Source organism: Eubalaena glacialis, chromosome 18, assembly GCF_028564815.1.
Source record: "Eubalaena glacialis isolate mEubGla1 chromosome 18, mEubGla1.1.hap2.+ XY, whole genome shotgun sequence".
NCBI lineage: Eukaryota > Metazoa > Chordata > Mammalia > Artiodactyla > Balaenidae > Eubalaena > Eubalaena glacialis.
In genome coordinates this window covers 63,710,778-63,733,218 of record NC_083733.1, presented here as the reverse complement: position 1 = coordinate 63,733,218, position 22,441 = coordinate 63,710,778, and the positions used below count along the sequence as shown (strand labels likewise).

The 22,441-nt window shown below is 56.9% G+C and overlaps 1 protein-coding gene across 1 annotated transcript in view; it reads left to right on the top strand.

The window, feature by feature from the left end:
* Nucleotides 1–22,102, top strand: part of SHANK1 (SH3 and multiple ankyrin repeat domains 1) — a 42,959-nt gene extending 20,857 nt beyond the window's left edge. The window contains 10 exon segments of the mRNA XM_061173732.1: nucleotides 3,524–3,606; nucleotides 3,817–3,941; nucleotides 4,517–4,652; nucleotides 4,933–5,013; nucleotides 5,804–5,872; nucleotides 6,326–6,444; nucleotides 14,573–14,669; nucleotides 16,338–16,665; nucleotides 16,667–19,429; nucleotides 21,385–22,102. Coding sequence (XP_061029715.1) covers nucleotides 3,524–3,606; nucleotides 3,817–3,941; nucleotides 4,517–4,652; nucleotides 4,933–5,013; nucleotides 5,804–5,872; nucleotides 6,326–6,444; nucleotides 14,573–14,669; nucleotides 16,338–16,665; nucleotides 16,667–19,429; nucleotides 21,385–22,102 — 4,519 coding nt within the window.
* Nucleotides 22,103–22,441: the final 339 nt, after the last annotated feature.

The window sequence follows — 22,441 nt, the reverse complement described above, 5'->3', positions numbered from 1 at the left end:
AATTGAGGATGCAAAAGTAGGAGGAGGCTTCCACGGATGAGAATGGAATGGGGGGGGGGACTGGGGAGTATGAAAGACACCTAGGATGCTGTAGGGGACACAGTGCAGGTTCTGTACACAGGCTCGAGAGGATGTGGGAGGGAGGAGGGCAAAGGAGGGGGAGAGGTGGCCTGAGAGGGGTGAGGAGGTCACAGAAATCAATGGACGACACTTTGGGAAAGAGGATGTGGGGTGTGTGAGGGCAAAATGGGAGGTGGAAGGAGGGCCCCGTGGGGTGTGATGAGGGCTTGCGGAAGTGAGGGCTGATGGGGGGTGGGTTAGGGTCCTGTGGAGCTTTCAGATGATTTGGAGGAGGGGGGATCGGGGTGCAGAGCGAGGAGGGGGCATACACAGGAGTGGGGGAGAAGGAGTACAGAGTTGCAGGAAGCTGTGAGGGCAAGAGAGCCATTAGGCAGCTCAAGAAGAACGTGGTGGATGAGAGAGACGCCACACAGAGCTGGGATTTGTGTGAGAAATTCGTGGGAAGGAGAGAGGCATATGCCCAGGATGGGGAGACTTGAGAGGGAGGGACAGAGGGGGTGCTTCGATGGTCCGGGGGTGTTTGGATATTATTGGGGTATATGGGTGGCCTGCGGGGAATTAAAATCTTGGCTTTGACATTTTTCTGGCAGTGTGATCTTGAGCAAGTTATTTCTCGGTGCCTCAGTTTCCTCATCTATAAAACGCGAATGATAGCAGTCAACCCCTCCCAGGGGTGTTGTAAGGAATGAGTGAATAAATAAATGTAAAGTGCTTGGAACGCCATCTGGCATTCAGCAATGGTTCAATAGATGTTACTCTTTGTTGTGTTACTGGCATAGCCTGGGAGAAATTTCAGGCACCAGGGGGGCACGTGCATGGTGAATTTGGGACCGATGTCTTTGTGCTGGGGTATTTGGGTGCAGTGGAGTGGAGGGTATTACTACTGAGTTACCCAGGTATTTTCTGGGGAATTGTTGAAGACTTTTGTTCGCTGTGTGAGCTCAGGCAAGGTGCTTAACCTTTCTGTGCTTCTGTTTCCTCACTTGTAAAGTGGAAATGGTACCCACACCTACCTAGAGGCTGACTGTGGGAGACAATTAAGTCATTTACCCACGAGGGGTTTCAAATACTGCCTCGCACATAGCAAGTGCTTCTTCTTGGCATCTAAAGGATATGGGAGTTTTGTTGAATTGTATCGGGGGATGGGATGTTTGGGGAAGGCTTATGCATGAAGAGTGAGGAGAATGTGTGGGTGAGAGATTCCAGGGGCAGGGGGAAATTGGGGGAAAAGTAGGGGTTTGTGGCATGCATGAAGGCAAGTGAAACTGCTGTAAATGAGGAATAAAGGGGATCTGAATAGCATTACTGGCCACTGGGGGGGGGGCCCTGGAGATCTGGAAGGGCTATGAGGGTAGCAAGGATATGAGGGCTCAAAGGAGCATGTCAGGTTACGCCGTGGGCCCAGAGGTGGGGACAAGGATGCCACAGAGTTCATGGTCAGGAGCCAGCAGCTCTGACTTCTCAACCAATTTCTGTCAGCCCTGTCCACTCGCTCTTGGAGCCTTCTTTGCCTCTTTCCTCCCCTCCCCTCCCCTCCCCCATCCCTTTCAACCCCTTCCGTCCTTCTCTTCCAACATCCCCTCTACCCAGCTACAAAGGTGGCCGGTCCCTGGGTTGAATATAAGGTCAGGAAGACATAGCGGGCATGGTGTAGACGTGTTTACGGGCCCATCGTGAACTTTGAGCAAGGGCCGTGGCGGGCTGCGTCTACATGCGCATGCCTGCTGTTGGGCCCACCAGATTATAATAAGGAGGGTGGGAGCAGGGACGTGCAGAGCACTGTCCCTACGGTACAAATGTATGGATTTGACAGTGGACGTCCTGGGGGGTCGTGGGCGTATCCGGCGTGCTTGTGTGTGTGGAGGGAGGGTGGCACCGAAATACAGCAGGAGCACCTTAAGTATTATTGGCGTGTGCTGGTTTGTGCTCAGGGGCGTGTTATGGGAATAGACTGAGATCAAAGTGAAGGGGAGTTATTACTGGAGCATACTGGGATGTGTCGGGGTGTTACTGAAATATACTGGCGTATTCGCGGAGGGCTGTTCTGCCAGATCTCTGGGGGCAGGTAATTGGAGTGCGCAGGGAGCATGCTTGGCTATTATTGGAGTGTGCTAGGGCCCGTGGATATTACTGGGGTATGATGAGGGGGTCTGTGTGTGTGCTGGGCCGGGTTTCTGACCTGACTGCAGGATGCTCTGGATGCAGCAAGGCACGTGTTCTGGTGGCTCTGGGGTGGGGTGATTGTGGGTATTCTGAGGAGCCTGGAGCCAGGGTGTCTGGGTATTCCTGCTGTATACTGGGGTGCCTGGAATGGAACGGATGTGTAATCCTGATGTACACAGTGGTAACGTCTAGGCTTTGGGGCTGTTATCTGAGTGAGCCCCGGGCGGCTGTTGAGATACACGGAATAGGTTTGAGTTTAACTGAACTTTGCCGGGTATGTGAGCCTTGCCTAAATGTGCTGGTGGGCTTTGGTGGCCTTACTGGGGACCATCCACATATTCACACGCAGTTTGCATTTTGCTAGAATCTACCGACTGCATGAAGGAGGTACATTTGAGATATACCGGGAAATAGATGTCAGCGCTGTCCGCTAGAATTTTCTGCGGCGATGGAGATGTTATGTATCTGTGCTGTCCAGCGTGGTAGCCACTAGCCGCATGTGGCTGCCAGGCACTTGGAAACGTGGCTAGTGAGACTGAGGAACTGAATTTTTCGATTTAATTTTTAATTAGTTTGCATATAAATAGACACAGGCCGCTAGTGGCCACCATATTGGACAATGCTGAATAAGCAATGTTACAATATGTGTGGGGACCTGGGGAGTAGTTACTGTAGCATATATATAGTCAAGGAGTTGGGAGAGGTATTATCCAAGTGCATGTGTCCTCTAGACCGAAAGACTTGACCGAAGACAGCGAATGAATTCTATTGCGCATGTGCTACGGTACCCAGCACTGTGCCGAATACTATACATACTATATATAGGGAACTCCCACAGCGACCCCATCAGGTGCAGCCTGTTATTGTTCCGCATTACAGATGAGGAAACTGAGGCGCCAAAGGTTAAAGTCGTGGGCTCAAGGTCACAGACAGAAAGTGGCTAGCAGGGACTCCAGCCAGGCTGTCTGGTGATCTGGCAGTTTCTCTCTCCATTCCTCACACTGTGCTTTGCTGAATGGATGGGTGGATGGATGCACCGATGGATGAATGAGGAAAGACTGAGTGGGAGAGCGAGCTCTCTGGGCTCTGAGGGGGAGGCTTGTCAGGGCTGCTGCGAGCATACACACGTGGAGTGGGTGAGGAAGCTCCTCGGAGGGCGGATGACTCGTTCTGGAGCTTGGGCTCAGGTCACCAGGTGGCTGGTGGGGCACGGGCTCTGGGTCTCATGAGCCCTTTTCCACCCGCCCCACCCCTGCCCCTCCCCCCCCCTCCCCGCCAGTGATTACATCATCAAGGAGAAGACAGTTCTGCTGCAGAAGAAGGACAGTGAGGGGTTTGGGTTCGTGCTCCGGGGGGCCAAGGGTGAGTGCCGGCCGGGGAGGGGACGGGAGAAGGGCCCTCTGACCCAGGGGGAAGGACAGGGAAAGGGACCCCAGCCTGCCCACCACCCCACGCCAGGGTGCTGGTCCCTCAGCTACGGTGAGGCCTCCGTGACTTGGGTCTGAGCCCCATCCCCTGCTCGGCCTCTCCACCCCCTCCCCTCCGACCCCGCCGGCTCCTCCCCATCTGCAGCGCAGACCCCCATCGAGGAGTTCACCCCCACCCCGGCCTTCCCGGCGCTGCAGTATCTGGAGTCGGTGGACGAGGGTGGCGTGGCATGGCGAGCCGGACTGCGAATGGGAGACTTCCTCATTGAGGTGAGTCCCGGCCCCCGGCCCCAAAGGCCTCTCCGAAGACCCTACCCCTGGCCCACCTTCCACAGACACCGCGCTCTCCTCTGGGCCCCTAGCAACAAATCCTCAGACCCCTCGCGATCTATGCCAGGATGCGGCTGCCCAAATCCAGATTCTCCTTTGGCACCAAAGCTTCCCAAACCCCGCCCCTCCCCCCCCCGCCCCCCGCAGCCAGCCTCTGCTTCTTCAGTGATTCCATCTGAAAGCCCTTCTGAAGTATCTCAGATGACAGAGCTGCCCCCCGGGGCACGCGCTTGCACACATACACACACACACACACACACACAGTGCTGGAGGGCAAAGAGGGAGAGAGAGGCAAATAGGGTGGGCCCAGCCCCTTCCCCAACCCTGAGGCCAGGAGAGTTACAGAAACAGAGTTGGGGGCTTGCAAGGCAGAGGAGGGTCAAGGGGAGAGAAGAGTGACCGCCAGTGCCACATACAGGGCAAGGCAGGAGGAGGCCACTTCGATGGGGACCCTGAAGTGGAAAGCATCCCTCCCCTCACCTACTGGGTGTGCTCTGGGGGTGTCTGTGCCGCAGGTGAACGGGCAGAATGTGGTGAAGGTCGGCCACCGGCAGGTGGTGAACATGATCCGCCAAGGGGGCAACACGCTGATGGTCAAGGTGGTGATGGTCACCCGGCACCCGGACATGGATGAGGCTCTTCATAAGAAAGGTGCTCCTCTCCCCACTTGTGTGGCCGGGCCCGCGTCCCCCACTGCTGCTAGACTACAATCCTCAGGAGCCCGAATGGCCCAATGGTCCCTACCACCCCCAGCAGCCTTCCCTCCCCCAAGGCTGCTTGTGCATGACCCTCTGGAGAGGAACTGAGTGAGGGCTCAACATGCGGATGGCATCTCTCCTCCGAGCTCTGGGAGCGCCGCGGTGGTGAACGGGGGGAAGGTCATGGGCTTTCTTTCCATGGTACTGATGCCTGACCCCGCTCATTTTTGCAGCACCGCCGCAGGCTAAGCGGCTCCCGCCCCCAACAATCTCCCTGCGTTCCAAGTCTATGACCTCAGAGCTGGAGGAGATGGGTGAGCTTGCGGGGCTGCTGGGGCCCAGGTGCCGCGGAGGGAAAGGGGCAGAGGGAGGCGGGACCATCCCTGGAGTTTGTTAGTGTTGTTAGTGACCAGGGGTCCTCGTCCCGATCCTGTCCCCCGGTCCATGGGTCAGACTCTCTCTGGCCTGCGTGTGTGTCGCTGGGAAAGGGCGTCTGAGAGTCGACTTTCCTTCGTCCTCTTACATCTGTTTCTCTGTCGGGGTCTCTCTCTGCGTCCGTACGTTCCTCTCTGCGGGTCCCTGTTTCCTTTCTAGCCCCTCTCCCTCTGTTCCACCTCAACCCCACCGCCATTCTCCATCTCTCCCTCCACCAGCTCCCCTCACTCCCACTAACAGAAAGGAAGGCGAGCCCCTCCCTCCAGACGGGGCCGAGTGGACCTGGGGGGTCCTGTTTCCCCTGCCGGGGGCGCATCAGGCAGCTAGCTGACCGCCCTCACCCCGGGGCCCTGAGGGAGGCGGGCGTTCCAGAAAGGGGGCCCCTCGCCTCCCCCTGAAGTCCTAACTCTTGGCTCCTCTACTGCCTCTCCCCCGGGCTAGTCTCGCCCTGGAAGAAGAAGAGTGGTGAGTGGGCACAGGACTGGCGGGAGGGCCCCCGTCCCCACCCCGCCGGCGGACTCGCCCCTCCCCCGTCCCGGCCCCTCACTGCCCCACTCGCGCTTGCGCACGCCTGCTGGCCACGCCCGCTGGCCACGCCCGCTGGCCGAGCCCGCTCCGCCCCGCCCTCCGGGGGCGCCCCTGGGCTTCATCCGCACCCTTTGCCCACAGAGTACGAGCAGCAAGCTGCGCCGGTGCCCAGCATGGAGAAAAAGCGGACCGTGTATCAGATGGCTCTCAGTAAGATGGCCCAGCCCTGCTCCCTGGGCTGCCCGGGGCCCCGACCCCACACCCCCTGGGGTGCCGCATCCGCTCCATCCCTCTCCAGGCCCGCGCCCCCTTCAGCCACCCCCGCCCTGATCACCTTCACGCCTCAACTTGGCCCCAGCCATCAAGTCTGAGTTCCCACCTCTGTTTTGAGCCTCTCCCCACTACCTTCTGCCTCCCTTCCACCCTCCCTCACACGATGGCTGTCCTATTCACCGCCCTCACCCCTTCCCATCGCTGGGTCCTGCCTGCCGGGCTGGGGACTGTGTCTCCAAGCAGGGCCGTCGGGCCACCGGGAGGGAGACAAGGGTGCCCTTTGCTGGTTCACACAAGACACTGAATGGGCTCCCGGCAGCTCTGTCTCTGCGCCAGGCCAAAGCAAACTTCATTTCTCTGGCTCTCCGTCCCTCTTCCGCCTCCCCCTAGACAAACTGGATGAAATTTTGGCGGCAGCTCAGCAGACCATCAGTGCAAGTGAGAGTCCTGGGCCTGGTGGCCTCGCGTCCCTGGGCAAACACCGACCCAAAGGCTTCTTTGCCACTGAGGTAGGCAGCCTGGTCTGGGGAACTGGGCCCTTGGGGGGAAGGAAGCTTGAGGGATGCACAGGGCAACTTGGAGCCTTTACCTCTCTCCTTGCGAATCCTTCCTGACTCCCCCGTGTTTAATGCCCATCCTACGGGGCACCGCGCTTCCTGGGGTTCCCTCCTTTCTCCCCACTCTGGGCGTCCCCTTTCCTCTCGGCCCATCCTCTTCCTCCTTGTTGTCCCCCCAGATCCCATCTCTCTCACCTCCCTCCACTCTCCATCCTCACTCCTCATGTGCTGCCTCTCTTGCCCAACTCTCTGTTCATCTCCATCCCACCTCAAGGGTCTCAGGGAAGGTAAAACGATGTCATGGATGGCGCTCCCTGGCCCAGGCACAGCACATAATAATAGGTGCTCAACAAGTGGTACTTATCAAAATATTAATTATCATTTCTGTCTGCGCTCTGCCTGCTAACCTATAGTGGGTGTTGATCACATTTCTGACACTACGTTTTTACGTGGCTTATCTCATTCGTTCCTTGAAATCATCCTGTGAGGTACACTCGGTTGTGATACAGAAGGGAAACTGAGGCACAGAGAGGGAGCCAGGATTTCAACCCCAGGCAGTCAGGCAACTGGATCCGTGATCCAGCCACGGCCCTGGCTCTTCGGGTGGTGACCTGCTGGTCCCTTCCTGGCTGCCCTCCTCACTGGACTGTGCCCCTTCATGGGGACACATCCCCCACCAGCCCTGCCAGCGCTTCCCCCGCTCCACCCTCCAGAGGCCACACGGGGCCCTACCTGTGTCTCAGCACTTCCTTCTTCTCTGCCCAGGCCCTGCCCTCTGACCCCACGCTCTGACTCCCTCTTTTTACAGGCCACACCCACCACTGGTGACCAAGGGACCACTGACTCTAAAACTGGGTGCTTTGACTTTTGCGGGACCATGGACCCTTTTGGCAGGCTGGCATAGTCCTCATAATAATGCTTATAAATGCATAAAATAAAACATAATCAGTAAGGGTCAAGAACAGTACATAACCATGGGGAGTGACAATGGAAGGGTGTAGCCTCACGAGGGCAGTGCAAGCCAGAGCAAAGAGTTCAGCTCTTGTGAGTGGATGAAGTTAGCTTACAAGTCCCTTGAACCAAAAATAAAATTTAAAAAACTACATAAGGTAACAAGTCAGTTACGCCGAAATACAGTTATCAAAATATTTTTTGAAAGCAAAATTTGCGATATAGTAATGTCGGTGCCTTTTCTTCGCCGTGGTAGCCAGAAAGATCTGGTGGTGGATCTTGACTACTCTAATTTCGAAGTCCTAAGAAGCATAAACACTCTTTAGAGAAATCTGCAGCCTCTGCAATGAAGGATACAGAAATACCTGTGATTTCTGTTGGGGATACAGTCACAGGTTTTGCTGAGACTGACGTGGGCTGTTGCCTACATCCTTAATTGAGAAAATGTTGTGTTTTAGTTGGAGAATAATGAAAATAAAGATGTAGGGTTTTTCTCCCCATCCAGGTAAGCGTGCAGGGCCCCCCTTAAATCTATCCATAGCCCTCTTAAGGGCTCAACCACCTATTCTAGAAGGCCTACTACTTTTTTTTAAATTAATTAATTAATTAATTTATTTATTTATTGGCTGCGTTGGGTCTTTGTTGCTGCACGCAGGCTTTCTTTGGTTCCGTCGAGTGGGGGCTACTCTTCGTTGTGGTGTGCGGGCTTCTCGTTGCGGTGGCTTCTCTTGTTGCGGAGCGCGGGCTCTAAGCATGCAGGCTTCAGTAGTTGTGGCACGCGGGCTCAGTAGCTGTGGCATGCGGGCTCTAGAGCGCAGGCTCAGTAGTTGTGGCGCACGGGCTTAGTTGCTCCGCGGCATGTGGGATCTTCCCGGACCAGGGCTCGAACCCACGTCCCTTGCATTGGCAGGTGGATTCTTAACCACTGCGCCGCCAGGGAAGCCTCCTAGTACTTTTACAAGAGCCCAATGCAGGTGGCAAATTTTGTATCGAGACTCCTAGAATTTCTCCCAGATTTAGCAGAGAGTCCTTGGCCACTTCTCAGGGCTCGGCAGAGGGCCCTGCATGCAGGAGCCCTCACTTCACACTCGTCCTTGGCTTTGCGAGGAATTTGAAATCTCTGGGCCTATTAGGGTCATCTTCCGTGCCCACCTCCTCCCAGGGTCAGTGTAAGGATCAAAAGTCCGTAGGTAAGGGGGAGGGATAAATTCAGAGTTTGGGATTAACAGATACACACTACTGTATATAAAATAGATAAACAACAAGGATCTACTGTATAGCACAGGGAACTATATTCAATATCTTGTAATAACCTATGATGTAAAAGAACCAGAAAAACTGAATCACTTTGCTGTACACCTTAAACTAACGCAACATTGTAAATCAACTATACTCCAATATATTAAAAAAAAAAAGTCCTGTCCAAAAAAAGAAGGTACATGGGCAGTAGACCCAGGCAAACCTGCCTTCATAGCCTGACCGCCTCTAACTTACTATGTCACTTGGCCCACGCTTTTTAATTTCTCTTTGCCTCAGTTTCCTGCTCTGTAAAATAGGGGTAAAGCCAATCTTGCTGCTTCTTAGGAGGACTGAATGAGATCAGCTTCTAGCACAGAGGCTCTCAAGGGATGGTGAGCCTCCCCAAGCCATAAAATAACAAACTGCAGACCCTACTGTGACCCCCGCATGCGCCCCAGAGACCCCACAACAACATTCCAGGCTCGGTACGGAGTCTCTAGTAACAGATTAGGGCCAGTCCTGTTTTCATTTATTCAACAAATGCATGGAGTACCCACCAAGTGCCAGGTTGCCAGGGTGCCAGCCTCTCCCTGCGTGAACCTCCATTACAGGACAGACAAGATCCTGGCTCCAAAGACACCCCTAGGTGGACCCAGACACTGGCCAACAATATAACCAGCTGCCCGCCTGCCCCCATCTCCTAGAAATGAAACACCTGAGGTCTTCATGGGGCCTCCCTTTCCTCTGGATCCTGGAGGCCAGTGGTCATTTCCCCTTTTCTTCTCCCTCCTGGGGTCTGTCCCTGGGCCTCCCCCAAGCCCTCCCTCTCATGTTGCGGGCTCTCTCTGCCCCCATCTCTGCCCCCACCTCCCACCAGCCACCCTGATCTTTCTCAACCCCTGAGTCAACACAGGGACCCCTCTGCGACCTTCCTGCATCTCCGTGCCTCTCTCAGTGGGTGGTCTTGTTCTCATCGGGGTCTCCATCTCCCATCTGTTTCGGCTTCTCTCCCCTCTTCACTCTCCCACTTGGACTCCGCTGCACCTAAACCAGGGGGGCAAGCAGGCAGTGTGGAAGCCCAATGTGGCCTCCCAGGCTCCTTTTAACGGGCCGGTACCACAGTGGACAGAGCAAAAGATTGTGCAAGACGCCACTGTTTAAAAACTTAAGGATGGAGAGATTTCAACCCTCCCTGAAAAACACACCTCTGCGTAAAACCTAAGGGGGGCGAGGAGGACCCACTGCACCAACAGTGGGTATGCAGACCCCAGGCAGATCCGCTGAAGGTCAAGGCCCCTCTTGGGCTCTGTCTCCTCCTAGGGCTCTGCAGTTCATCTGTCTGTCCTCCCCTCTGCGTGGCTTTGGTTTTCTTGGCTACTGTCTGTTACCTGGTGACTGACCGCCCTTGGCGGGGGGGGGGTCCCCTGATCCCCACCTCCCACATCTTGGTCTGGGTGGTCTGGGTTCCGGTTTCAGCCATTCTCTGGACTCAGTTTCTCCCTCTGGTTATTTTTACCATATCATCTTGGTTGCATCCTCTGCCTCTTCCCCTCCCGGGGCATGTCTGGACCTCCTGGCTGCATGTCTTTCCCTCCTAGGGTAGCTCTGGCCCTCTCCATGGCAGAATCTCTCAGGACTGCCTTTTTTTCCCTGCCTTGCTGGGTCCCTCTTTCTTCCCATGGCTGTCTCATGTCCCCTCCTGTCTCTCCCCGACACCTCTGGAGCCCCATCTCTGCCTCTGTCTCCCCACCTCTGTCTTTGTCTTGCTCTGTCTCTCCATCTGTCTCCCCCTCCGATCTCTTCCCCCTCACCCCTTTCAGGGGCTGTCTCCCTAACGCGAATTTCCCAGCCCATCTTCAGCCTCTAGCCTGTGCACAGCACCAGGGCACACTCTGCCATGGAGGCACCCGACCCACGAGGTGGCACAGGAGAAGGGCGGGACCTCTGGTCAACTCGCTGGGGAGGAGTCTGCCCGGCAGTCGGTGACATCACACGCACCTGGCACACTCTGATTGGCTGCCCCCTCTGTGCGGGAGAGCGCTCCCCGTTTGTTGAGGGAGGTCAACCTGTCTCACCTTGAGTCCGTCCACCCCTCAGGCAGTCACTCCTAGCCTCCTCAGACGCTATTATGGCTCCTCTGTCAGTCAGACATCTCCTCTGCCGCTATGATCCCTCTTGTGCCAAGCTAACCCATTATTTGATCCCTCTTTTTCCACTTAGAAGGTCTTCTGCCAGTGTGCCAATCTGATGCCTCTCCCTTGAGTCTGGACCCTCTTCAGCTAGGGGAACCCTTCCTCTATCACTCTAACCCTTCCCCCGTTATTCTGTCCCCTCCCCTGTCACTCTGACCCCTCCCCTGTCACTGTGATCCTTCCCCATCACTCTCTCAAAGGAACAGGACTAGGGTTACATCATCGGGGTGCTCCCCCCATTTTGTCAAGGTGTCCTTCATTCTACAAATATTTATTGAGCAACTACTATGTGCTGGACCTGCTGCTCGGCCCTGGGAGTATAGGAGGGAACCAGCCAAACAAAGTTACCTCCCTTAGAGAATTGACACTGGTGGGGGAGTGGGGGTATTTTGCAGAATTGGGTTCTGCTGTATATAAGAGAAACCCCCAAATAACAGTGGCTTGAACAAACAAATGCTTGTATCTCTGTCGTCTTGAACAAGTCTGGAGTAGGGAGTCTGAGGCAGGTATGGTAGCCTCCATGGTCTTGAAGACCTAGGATCCTTCTCACCCTAGCCACAAAGTCACCTCATGGTCCAAGAGGCTGCTGGAGCTCCAGCTATTGCACCAGCATTCCAGGCAGTAGGAACGAGGAAGAGTGAAAAGGCAGAAGTGCAAAGGAGGGCACATTGTTGCTTCTTGGGTTCCCTCTGATGAGACTTCCCAGAAGTAACACACAACACTTCCACTTATGCATCTGGGCCGGCCTTAGTCCCATGACCACACCTAGCCACAAGGGAGGCTGGGAAATGTAGTCTCTCAATAGGTGCCAAATAAGATTGGGGTTTTCTTATCAAAGAAGAAGAGTAGAATGGGTACTGGGTAGGCTACATGCCCAGGGGGACAGACAATAAACAAGTAAGCAAATAATTATAATAACTCTAACCTAGGATAGGTGGAGGAAATTATGATGCAGAGTAATAGAAGGAAGGCTTTCCAGGGAGGAGACATCTGAAACTACCAGACCCCACCCAATGTCACCCTGCTACCACCTGTCTGATGTCATCTCCCACCCGTCAGCCCTTGGCTCACCCACTCCAGACACACTGGCTTCCTAACTATTCCTTGAACACAGCAGGCTCACTCCCACCTCAGGACCTTTGCACTTCTCCTTCTGCCTGGAATACTCTTCCCCTGGATACATCCCTGGCTCCTTCCTTCAGGAGTTTGCTCAGGTTGTACCCTCTCAGCGGGGTCTTCTTGACTGCCTTATTTTAAATTATAATCTCCCTCTCTTCTGTCGCTTACCTCCATCTGACCCACGTCGTATTTTACTAATTTATTTTGTTTATGGTCTGCCTGCCCTTCATGTGGGCAGGGGCTTCTGTCTGTTTTGTTTACGGCTGCATCTGCAGCATCTAGAACAGTCCCTGGCATAAATCAGGTGCTCCATAAATATCTGTGGAATGAATGAATGAATGAATGAATGATGCAAACACAGAAATAGTCCCAGTCCAAGGTGAGGGCAGTGAGAGGGGTGGCACAGGTGCATTCTATGAAAGTCTAGAGCATCACTGCCCGGTAGAGCTCTCTGTGATGATGGAGATGTTCTCCATCTGCACTGTCCAATATGGCAGCCACCAGCCATGAGTGACAATGGAACACTTGAAATGTGGCCAGTGTGATGGAGGAAGGGAATTTTCAACTTCAGTTTATTTAAATTTATTCAAATTAATTGAAATTTACATCTGAATGGCTAGTGGCCACTGGATTAGGAAGTGCAGGGCTAGAGGAAGGGGGTGGCCAGGCCAGGGTGGGGGCCAGGATGACAAGGAGTTTTCCCCTAGCAGAGAGTGGGGAAGGGATTTTCCAGGCAGAGGGAACAGCGGATGCTGAGGCTGTGAGGTGAGAAACAGCACAGGAAATTCAGAGAACGGGGAGTGGTTAGAGCAGGGGGACAGGAGGGGGCACGGTGGGGAGGTGAGGGCAGTTAGGGCCACACCCCAAAAGTGGGGACCCCATCCAAAGAGGCCTTCCTTTCTATGAACTTCTGGTCTCAGAGATGGAGAAGGAAGACACATGGGGCCACCTGGCAGAAGCAGGGGAGTCGGGGCCCCAGGGTGCCTGACATTGGCTTGTACATTTGACACAAGCTTATAGAACATCAGGCCTGTTTGGGGACTGGGGACCTAGCAGTGAACCAGACTGATAAAGTCACTACCCTCAGGAAGGTTGCATTATGACTTCTGTGGGCCTTTGGCACTTTTGCCTTCATGAGCCCCTCCTTCCTAAAAAAAAAACAGTTAAAAATCAATGTTTTATGACTGTGTTGATGCAAAGCTGAATATTATCCAGGCTGAATTATAATTATTTTTCCTTCCGATTTGAAAAGAAATTAAAACATTTCCCCTAAAAGTATTGTGGGCCCTTGACCCTGTACCCATGGTGCCTGGGATAATGTCTGGTGCCTTCAGGGAGCTGACATTCTCGCCAGGGAGACAGACAGACAGTAAGCAAGAAGTGAGAGAAGTGTCATGAAGAAAACAGGACAGGGAAATGCAGTAGGCAGTGACTGGGAGGGATATTTGAGCAGAGGACATAAAGATGGAAAGGAATCTGTGATGATTGGGAGGAAACCATTGCAGAGAGAAGATCCAGGACTTGTCAGTGTCCTAAAGCAGGGATGAACCTTGGGGCACTGCAGGAGCAAGAAAAGGTGGGCGTGGTGGGACCAGAGTGGGAGATATAGGCAAGGGCTAGATCATACACAGTGTCTTAATCACCGTGATTCTTAATCTAAAATCAGAGCCTGAGATAAGGATGCTTGAGACAATTTCCTAAGGGGGAACCTGTAAGGGCATGGGGGAGACAGGATGGGCTGCAGAGAAAGTCAGCAACCCTGGTCCCCGCTGGAGTTTGCCTTCAGCCTGATCCCTAGGGGAGCTCGGGAGTGTGAATTGCAGTATGGAGATAATCCCTCCTTAGACCTTCCTGTCAGTTGGCTGCAGGCTGCTCCCAGAAGTGGGGGCACGTAACAGCTTGGGCACGTCAACTCCTTTGGAGGGGGAGTGATTCTTCAGAGCAAGGGGCAGCCAAGTGTTGCAGGCAGGTGACACAGTGGCTGGGGATGGGCACAGCATCCTGGCTGAGGAGATCTGGGTGGGCACAGGCAGTGTCTACCGCAGTGGGCTCTGAAGACCAGACTTGGGAATTCGGATCCCCTCCTAACTGATGTGAGATGCTACTGTAGGATTTTAAGCAGGGCAACAGCATGACCAGAATTTCTTTTAGAAAGATCCCTCTGACTCTTGCGTGGAAAGCAGACCAGAAAGGGGTGGCGGGACAGGGGTGGCAGCCAGGAGACAAGGAAAAGGCTACTGCAGTCATCCAGGCAGACAATGGTGGTAACTTGGCCCTGGGCAGTGACAGCAGGGGTGGAGAAAAGTGCCCAGATTAGTGATCGGCTTGGGAAGCAGAGCAGACAGGCTGTTGATAATCTGACTTTTTTTCCCTCTCTTTCTCCCCGCTGCTGCTGTCAGGACTCAGAAACCTTTCCCTACCCCAGAATTCCCTTCCATCTCCTTCACACCCCTCTCCCTTCCTGCAGAGGCTGGGGAAGGAATGGAGGATGGCTGTGTGGGGAATCCATGGATTTTCATGCCCTGACTGATTTTTCTCTGCTCTCTTTTCTCTCGCCTCCTCTGACTGCCAACCCAAAGTCGAGCTTTGATCCCCACCACCGCTCCCAGCCAAGTTATGAACGTCCTTCCTACCTGCCTCCAGGACCTGGGCTCATGCTCCGGCAAAAGTCTATTGGTATGTCACCTGCAAGGGTGGGTGTAAGGGATGCCAGTGGGGAAAGGGGAGGCTGGGAGGGTGACAGTTTACGGGGAAAACAAGGGAGCCTGGGAGTGTTCTTTCCTTCTTCCATATGTGACCATCAAGTTGGGCAAAGAGCTCAGGCTTTGTTGCTGGGCAAACCTGGGTTTGAATCCTGGCTCTTGTCCATCCTGGCTGTGTGACCCAGGGCAGGCAGCTTCACTTCTCTGGGCCTAGGGCTCTGCATCTAGAAAATGGGGACATCATTGCCCCTGCCTGGATGCAGTTAAGTCGAACCCACCACAGACTCTGGTTCATTCTCTCTTATACCAGACTCCATTCATTCATTCATTCATTCATTCTACAAATGTTTATTGAGCACTACCATATGCCAGGCTAAACTGCTGGGGATTTGTCAGGGAACAAAACAGGCTAAAGGGTCCTGCCCTCATGGAGCTTACCTTCTAGCTGGGGAAGACAGACAACAGATTATAAGGATAAGAAATAAGAAAATGATATAGTATGTTAGCTGTGTTAAGTGCTATGGAAAAATATAGGAAAAGAGTAGAATGAGAGAGGTCAGGAGTGCTGAGGGGCAGGTTTGAGCCGAAACTTGGAGATGAAGTGGGGAGTCATGGGGCTATCTGGAAGTAAGGCATTCCACACAGCAGGAACAGCCAGTGCAAAGGTCCTGAGGTAGGTAGGACTGAGCTGCCATTTGCTAAGAGAGCAGCTTGGGAAGATCGTGGGAGGAGATCGGGAGCTCAATTTGGGGCCTGCTGAGTTTGAGATGCCAGTGAGACATCCAAGTGGATGCAGCATTTGGATATAGAAGCCCGGAGCTCAGGGGCAAGGATTGGGTCCGAGACAAGCATGGGAGTCTTCAGCAGGGAAGCAGTGAATGAAGCCGTGACACTGGTTGAGATAGTCAATGGAGAGCGAGTAGTCAGAGGGGAAAAGGGAATCAAGGACTGAGCCCTGGCAGTTGATAAGTAGGCAAAAGATTCCACTCCTCCAGTTTCCTCCAAGTTGTTTTGCTCTTTGGATCTAGCTTTTCCCCAGCTTCAGTGTCCATAGTCCACCAGTGTGTGTCATTTGCCTAATATCAGTTACCTATACATCTACCTGACATTGCTTACCTATGAATTGGCTCCCTCTTTTAAATATTAGCCTCATCCTAAGCAGTGCTGTGAAATCACAGATTTGATGTGCTACTTCCATTTCTTTTCTGCATGTACATGAAAAGAAATCTATAAGTATGCCCAGAAACACGATATCTCTTCCTGGCTCAAGCCATTTTTGCTCATCCCAAGCGACCGCCAGCATATATCGTGCCTTTGGGCGAATTAGAAAAGGCGCCCCCTCCTGGCCCTGGAAGGAAGTTCAGCTGAATTCCCCCCCCCCACACACACACACACAGACACACGCACACACCTCTCTTGCTCCCTCTGCCGTTTGTTGTTGTGCAGTGCACAACCTGTATTACTGTATCAAGCGGATTTGGATTTATCACAGCTGGGTGAGCTCTAGACTAACCCACGTTCTTCTTAACATCTACTGGTGTCATTATTATCATTGTAATATTGAAGTTCTGTGGGACAGGGGAACAGAGAGGCCACCCCCTCCCATCCCCACCCTGCTTCTGGATCCTCTGTGTCTTCCCAGGGGCTACAGAAGATGAGAGACCCTACCTAGCACCCCCAGCCATGAAGTTCAGCCGCAGCCTGTCTGTGCCTGGTTCGGAGGACATCCCGCCGCCGCCCACCACGTCCCCACCAGAGCCCCCCTACAGCACACCTCCAGCCCCCTCTTCCTCCGGCCGCCTCACTCCCTCTCCCCGGGGAGCGCCCTTCAACCCCGGCTCAGGTGGCCCCCACCCCGCCTCGTCGCCGTCGTCCTTCGATGGGCCCTGCCCTCCTGACACCCGTGTAGGGAGCCGTGAGAAGAGCTTGTACCACGGCGGGGCCCTGCCCCCTGCGCACCACCCGCCGCCCCCCCCACCTGCCGCACGCTCCGCCCCCCCAGCCACACCACCACCACGCCCACCCGCCGCATCCCCCGGAGATGGAGACAGGCGGCTCCCCCGATGACCCCCCTCCCCGACTGGCTCTGGGGCCCCAGCCCAGCCTGCGAGGCTGGCGGGGCGGCGGGCCCAGCGCGACCCCGGGGGCCCTGTCCCCGTCGCACCACGGCAGCGGGGGCGGGGTTAGCGGCTCCTCCCAGGCCCCGGCCCTGCGCTACTTCCAGCTGCCTCCCCGGGCGGCCAGCGCGGCCATGTACGTGCCGGCCCGTTCGGGCCGCGGGCGCAAGGGCCCGCTCGTCAAGCAGACCAAAGTCGAAGGCGAGCCCCAGAAGGGCGGCGGCCTCCCGCCCACGCCCTCGCCCACGTCTCCGGCGTCCCCGCAGCCGCCGCCGGCCGCGGCCGCCCCGTCGGAAAAGAACTCCATCCCCATCCCCACCATCATCATCAAGGCTCCATCCACCAGTAGCAGCGGCCGCAGCAGTCAGGGCAGCAGCACCGAGGCGGAGCCCCCGACCCAGCCCGAGACCGCGGGCGGCGGAGGGGGCGGCGGCGGCGGCGCCTCCGTGCCGAGCCCCGCCCCGGCCATGTCGCCAGTGCCACCGCCCCCCTCGCCCGTGCCCGCCCCCGCCTCGCCCAGCGGCCCGGCCACCCTCGATTTCACCAGCCAGTTCGGAGCGGCCCTGGTCGGGGCGGCTCGGAGAGAAGGGGGCTGGCAGAACGAAGCCCGCCGGCGGTCTACGCTCTTCCTCTCCACCGACACGGGGGACGAGGATGGCGGCGAGAGCTCGCTGGGCCCGGGGGCGCCCCCGGGCCCCCGGCTACGCCACTCCAAATCCATCGATGAAGGCATGTTTTCGGCCGAGCCCTACCTCCGGCTGGAGTCCGCAGGCGCCGGGAGTGGCGGCGGCTACGGGGGCTACGGAGCCGGCAGCCGAGCCTACGGAAGCAGCGGAGGCAGCAGCGCCTTCACCAGCTTCCTGCCGCCGCGGCCCCTGGTCCACCCGCTGACCGGCAAGGCCCTGGACCCAGCCTCCCCGCTCGGGCTGGCCCTGGCCGCCCGAGAGCGGGCGCTGAAGGAGTCCGCGGAGGGCGCTGGGGCCCCCCAGCCCCCTCCGAGGCCCCCGTCGCCCCGCTACGAGGCTCCGCCGCCCACGCCGCACCACCACTCGCCCCACGCCCACCACGAGCCAGTGCTGCGTCTCTGGGGAGCCCCGCCGCCGGACCCGGCCCGCCGGGAGCTGGGCTACCGGGCCGGGCTGGGCAGCCAGGAGAAGTCCCTTCCGGCCAGCCCGCCAGCTGCCCGACGCTCCCTGCTGCACCGCCTGCCCCCCACCGCCCCCGGGGTCGGGCCCCTCCTGCTGCAGCTGGGGTCCGAGCCCCCCGCCCCGCACCCCGGGGTGAGCAAGGCCTGGAGGTCCGCGGCCCCGGAGGAGCCCGAGCGGCTGCCCCTCCACGTGCGGTTCCTCGAGAACTGCCAGCCTCGGGCCAGTGGGGCGGGGGGAAGGGGCCCCCCCTCGGAGGACGGGCCGGGGATCCCACCGCCCAGCCCACGCCGGTCCGTGCCCCCCTCGCCGACCTCCCCGCGGGGCAGTGACGAGAACGGGCTCCCCCTGCTGGTCCTGCCGCCCCCCGCCCCCTCGGTGGACGTGGAAGACGGTGAATTTCTCTTTGTGGAACCGCTGCCCCCGCCCCTGGAGTTCTCCAACAGCTTTGAGAAACCCGAGTCCCCCCTCACGCCTGGGCCTCCCCACCCGCTGCCGGACCCACCCACCCCGACCAGCCCAGCGCCCCCTGCCCCGCCCCCTGCCGTGGCCGCCGCCCCTCCCACGCTGGACTCCACCGCATCCAGCCTGACTTCCTATGACAGCGAGGTGGCCACGCTGACCCAGGCGGGCCCCGCAGCTGCTGGGGACGCGCCTCCGCCGGGCCCAGCAGCCCCAGCCGCCCCGCCTGCCCCTGCCCCACAGCCTGGCCCGGACCCTCCAGCTGGCACAGATTCTGGTATCGAGGAGGTGGACAGCCGGAGCAGCAGCGACCACCCGCTGGAGACCATCAGCAGCGCGTCCACGCTGAGCAGCCTGTCTGCCGAAGGCGGGGCTGGGGGCGGGGTGGCCAGTGTGGCCAGTGGGCCGGAGCTTCTGGACACGTATGTGGCCTACCTGGACGGCCAGGCCTTCGGGGGCAGCGGTCCTCCTGGCCCACCATACCCACCGCAGCTCATGACTCCCTCTAAGCTCCGGGGCCGGGCGCTTGGGGCCAGTGGAGGCCTGCGGCCTGGCCCCGGTGGGGGACTCCGAGACCCTGTCACTCCCACCAGCCCCACCGTCTCGGTGACGGGGGCTGGAACCGATGGGCTGCTGGCCCTGAGTGCTTGCTCAGGACCTTCGACGGCAGGTGTGGCCGGCGGTCCAGGGGCTGTAGAGCCAGAAGGCCCACCGGTGCCCTTGCCATCCGCCTCCTCCCTGCCTCGGAAGCTGCTGCCCTGGGAGGAGGGCCCGGGTCCACCGCCACCACCCCTGCCTGGGCCCTTAGCCCAGCCTCAGGCCTCAGCCTTGGCCACAGTAAAAGCCAGCATCATCAGTGAACTCAGCTCCAAGCTTCAGCAGTTTGGGGGCTCCTCGGCAGCTGGTGGCGCTCTGCCCTGGGCCCGGGGAGGCGGCGGGGGAAGCGGGGACGGCCACCACGGGGGAGCCAGCTACGTCCCCGAGAGGACTTCCTCCCTGCAGCGGCAGAGGTGAGCCGGGGGCTGGAGGTTGGCAGTGGAGGCCAGAGGGGCTGGCTGTGGGTAGCAGAGACCGTCTTCCACATAGCTGTGTCCCTTTAGGGTCCCAGGTGGTAGAAAGGAAACAGAAGCCGGGCTGGCTTGGAGAAGTTTGCCCTCAAAGAAGCATGCTTTCCCAGCCACTTTAAATTTCCCTTTATCTCAGTAGCTTCTGTGGTCTCCTCCCGTCACCATGACAACCCACATTCCATGATGAACAAAAAGAGTGATCAACCAAGGAGATTGGAGCACAACTTGCCGGATGTCTGTTTCCTTGGTGGGTTGTCAGTTCTGACAATCCCTGAAATCTTCAAGTCCCCTGAGCCCCGCGTTGGTCAAGACAAGATGCTTTAGGGCATGGTCGGTGGTTACAAGTGTGGTTCTGGAGCCAGGCTTTTTTGGAACCTGGTTCCAGCCCCGCACTTTCTAACTGGGTGACCTTAGGCAAAGGAATCCACCTCTCTGTAGAAGAGGGACAGCATAGAACCCTTCTAAAAGGGTCTTTGAGGCCATTGTTGTACCATGAGATGGGGGAGGGGAGGGGTCTCTTACGAGAGCCCAGCAAGTATAGATGGAGAAATCCAGGAAGACGCAGAAGTTTTCTAAAGCAGCTAGCAAGTTGGAATTGCCACAGAGTTCAAGCTCATTCAAGACCTTCTAATCTTAGGGAAAGTATAGAGTCACATTCCTGATTCAGACACACAGAGCGAGTGGGGAGAGGTTTTTTTTTTAATCCTCTTGTTCTTCTGCAGAACTCACTCTAATTCTCCTCGAGGGTTTGATATCCACACGGTGATATTCTGAGGTGGTTTTTGAGGTCTTTGAGATCTTAAGGCATCTCATTGACGATTCTTAAGTCTTCTGGGTAGAGGAAAGGACGCTCAATTTAGTTAACAGATCCACCAATAATTGATCTGCCATCTGTTCTGTACCGGGTGCCCTTCAGGGTGAGAGGGACCCCACAATGGACAAAACAAGCAAAGCATTTCCCTCATAGACCTCACAGCCTAATGAGGCAGAGGTGGGGGCCAGGCAATAAACAAAATCATTGTCATCATCCTAGGGAAAAAATGCAATGATGCGATGGTTAGAGAAAGTCTCTCAAATGACAGGCGAGCTGAGCAGAGACTGGAGGAGGGAAGGGAGCAAATCGTTTGGCTCCCTGGGGGAAGAGAGAGCTAGGCAGAGGGAACTGTTCAAAGGCCCTGAGGCAGGGACTGTTCTGGAGGGAGCTAAAGGGATGAGGGGAACCTTTTCCTCCCCTTGTTTCTTCTCTCTTTCATCTCCCTCTCCTCACCTCTCTCTCTCTCTCTCTCTCTGTCCCCTGTCCCCTTCCATCTCTCTCCCTTGAATGCTCATCCTCTTTTTGTTCCTCTCTCACTGTCTCCCTGTCTTCCACTCTGCTGTGACTGGCCATACCCGGAAAGGCAGTATAGGGTAGTGGTTAAGAGCTCAGACTTTGGTGCCATATAACCGGGCTCTGCCACTTCCTGGCTGTGTGTCCTTAGGCAAGTTACTTAACCTCTCTGTGCTGCTGATAATAATAGTAACCTGCATCAGGGCTGTCACGGGGATTCCATTGAGATGGCGATATGTAAAAGCACTTAGAACAATGCCTGGCACACGTGAGCATCAGTAAGTGGTGGTGATTATTATTATTATCACTTAATGTCTCTTTTTCTTTCATCTCTCTTGACTGTCACCCTCTCCCTGTCCTCTCATTTTTCTCTCCCTTCATTTTCTGTCCTGACATCCATCTTACCCCCTCGCTTGCTCCTTCGATCTCTCCCCATCTCTCTCCTCCAACTCTCTACCCCTGCCCCATGTCTCTCTTCCTCTCCCTATATCTTGACCTCTGCCTCCTTCTCACCCGCCTTTGCCCCCCCCCAACCCTTCTCCTCCACCCCTGCCCCGTTGTCACATTCCAGACTCTCTGAAGACTCCCAGTCCTCGCTTCTCTCCAAACCTGTCAGCAGCCTGTTTCAGAACTGGTCCAAACCACCTCTGCCGCCACTCCCCACAGGAACCGGGGTGTCCGCTTCAGCCGCTGCAGCCCCGGGGGCCACCTCGCCGTCGGCCTCCTCCTCCTCCACATCCGCCCGCCACCTCCAGGGCGTGGAGTTCGAGATGCGGCCACCTTTGCTCCGCCGGGCCCCTAGCCCGTCACTGCTGCCCGCCTCGGAGCACAAGGTCAGCCCTGCACCCCGGCCCTCCTCCCTGCCCATCCTGCCTTCTGGACCCCTCTACCCGGGCCTCTTTGACATCCGCGGCTCCCCCACCGGAGGGGCAGGAGGCTCGGCTGACCCCTTCGCCCCTGTCTTCGTGCCACCGCACCCCGGGATTTCCGGGGGGCTCGGTGGGGCCTTGTCAGGGGCCTCCCGCTCCCTCTCACCGACCCGCCTGCTTTCCCTGCCCCCGGACAAGCCGTTCAGCGCTAAACCTCTGGGGTTCTGGACCAAGTTCGACGTGGCTGATTGGCTTGAGTGGCTGGGCTTGGCTGAGCACCGAGCCCGGTTCCTGGACCACGAGATCGATGGCTCCCACCTGCCCGCCTTGACCAAGGAGGACTACGTCGATCTGGGGGTGACCAGGGTGGGCCACCGCATGAACATCGACCGGGCTCTCAAATTTTTCCTGGAGAGGTGATGGCTGGCCCGGACGGACCAGCCCGTCCACGGAACCCTTGAGCCTGCTGGCCTCTTGACCTCTGAACCCTGACCTTCATTCTCTCCCCGGGCCAGGGACTCTGCTAAAACTGCACCCTGACTCTTGTCTCCCAAGGCCGGAGGTCACCAGGTGGCCTGATCTGGCCAGACATTGGCACCTCACAGGAGGGGGCAGCTGACACAAGACTGTGTGTGTGTGTGTGAAGCGGGGAGTGGAGTTGGGGGGGGGGGGCGATGGAAGAAATCACAGAGGGGGATGAAGAAGGAGGGAAGGGTCAATTCTGGGGAGGAGGGGACAGACAGAGCCATAGAGGGTCAG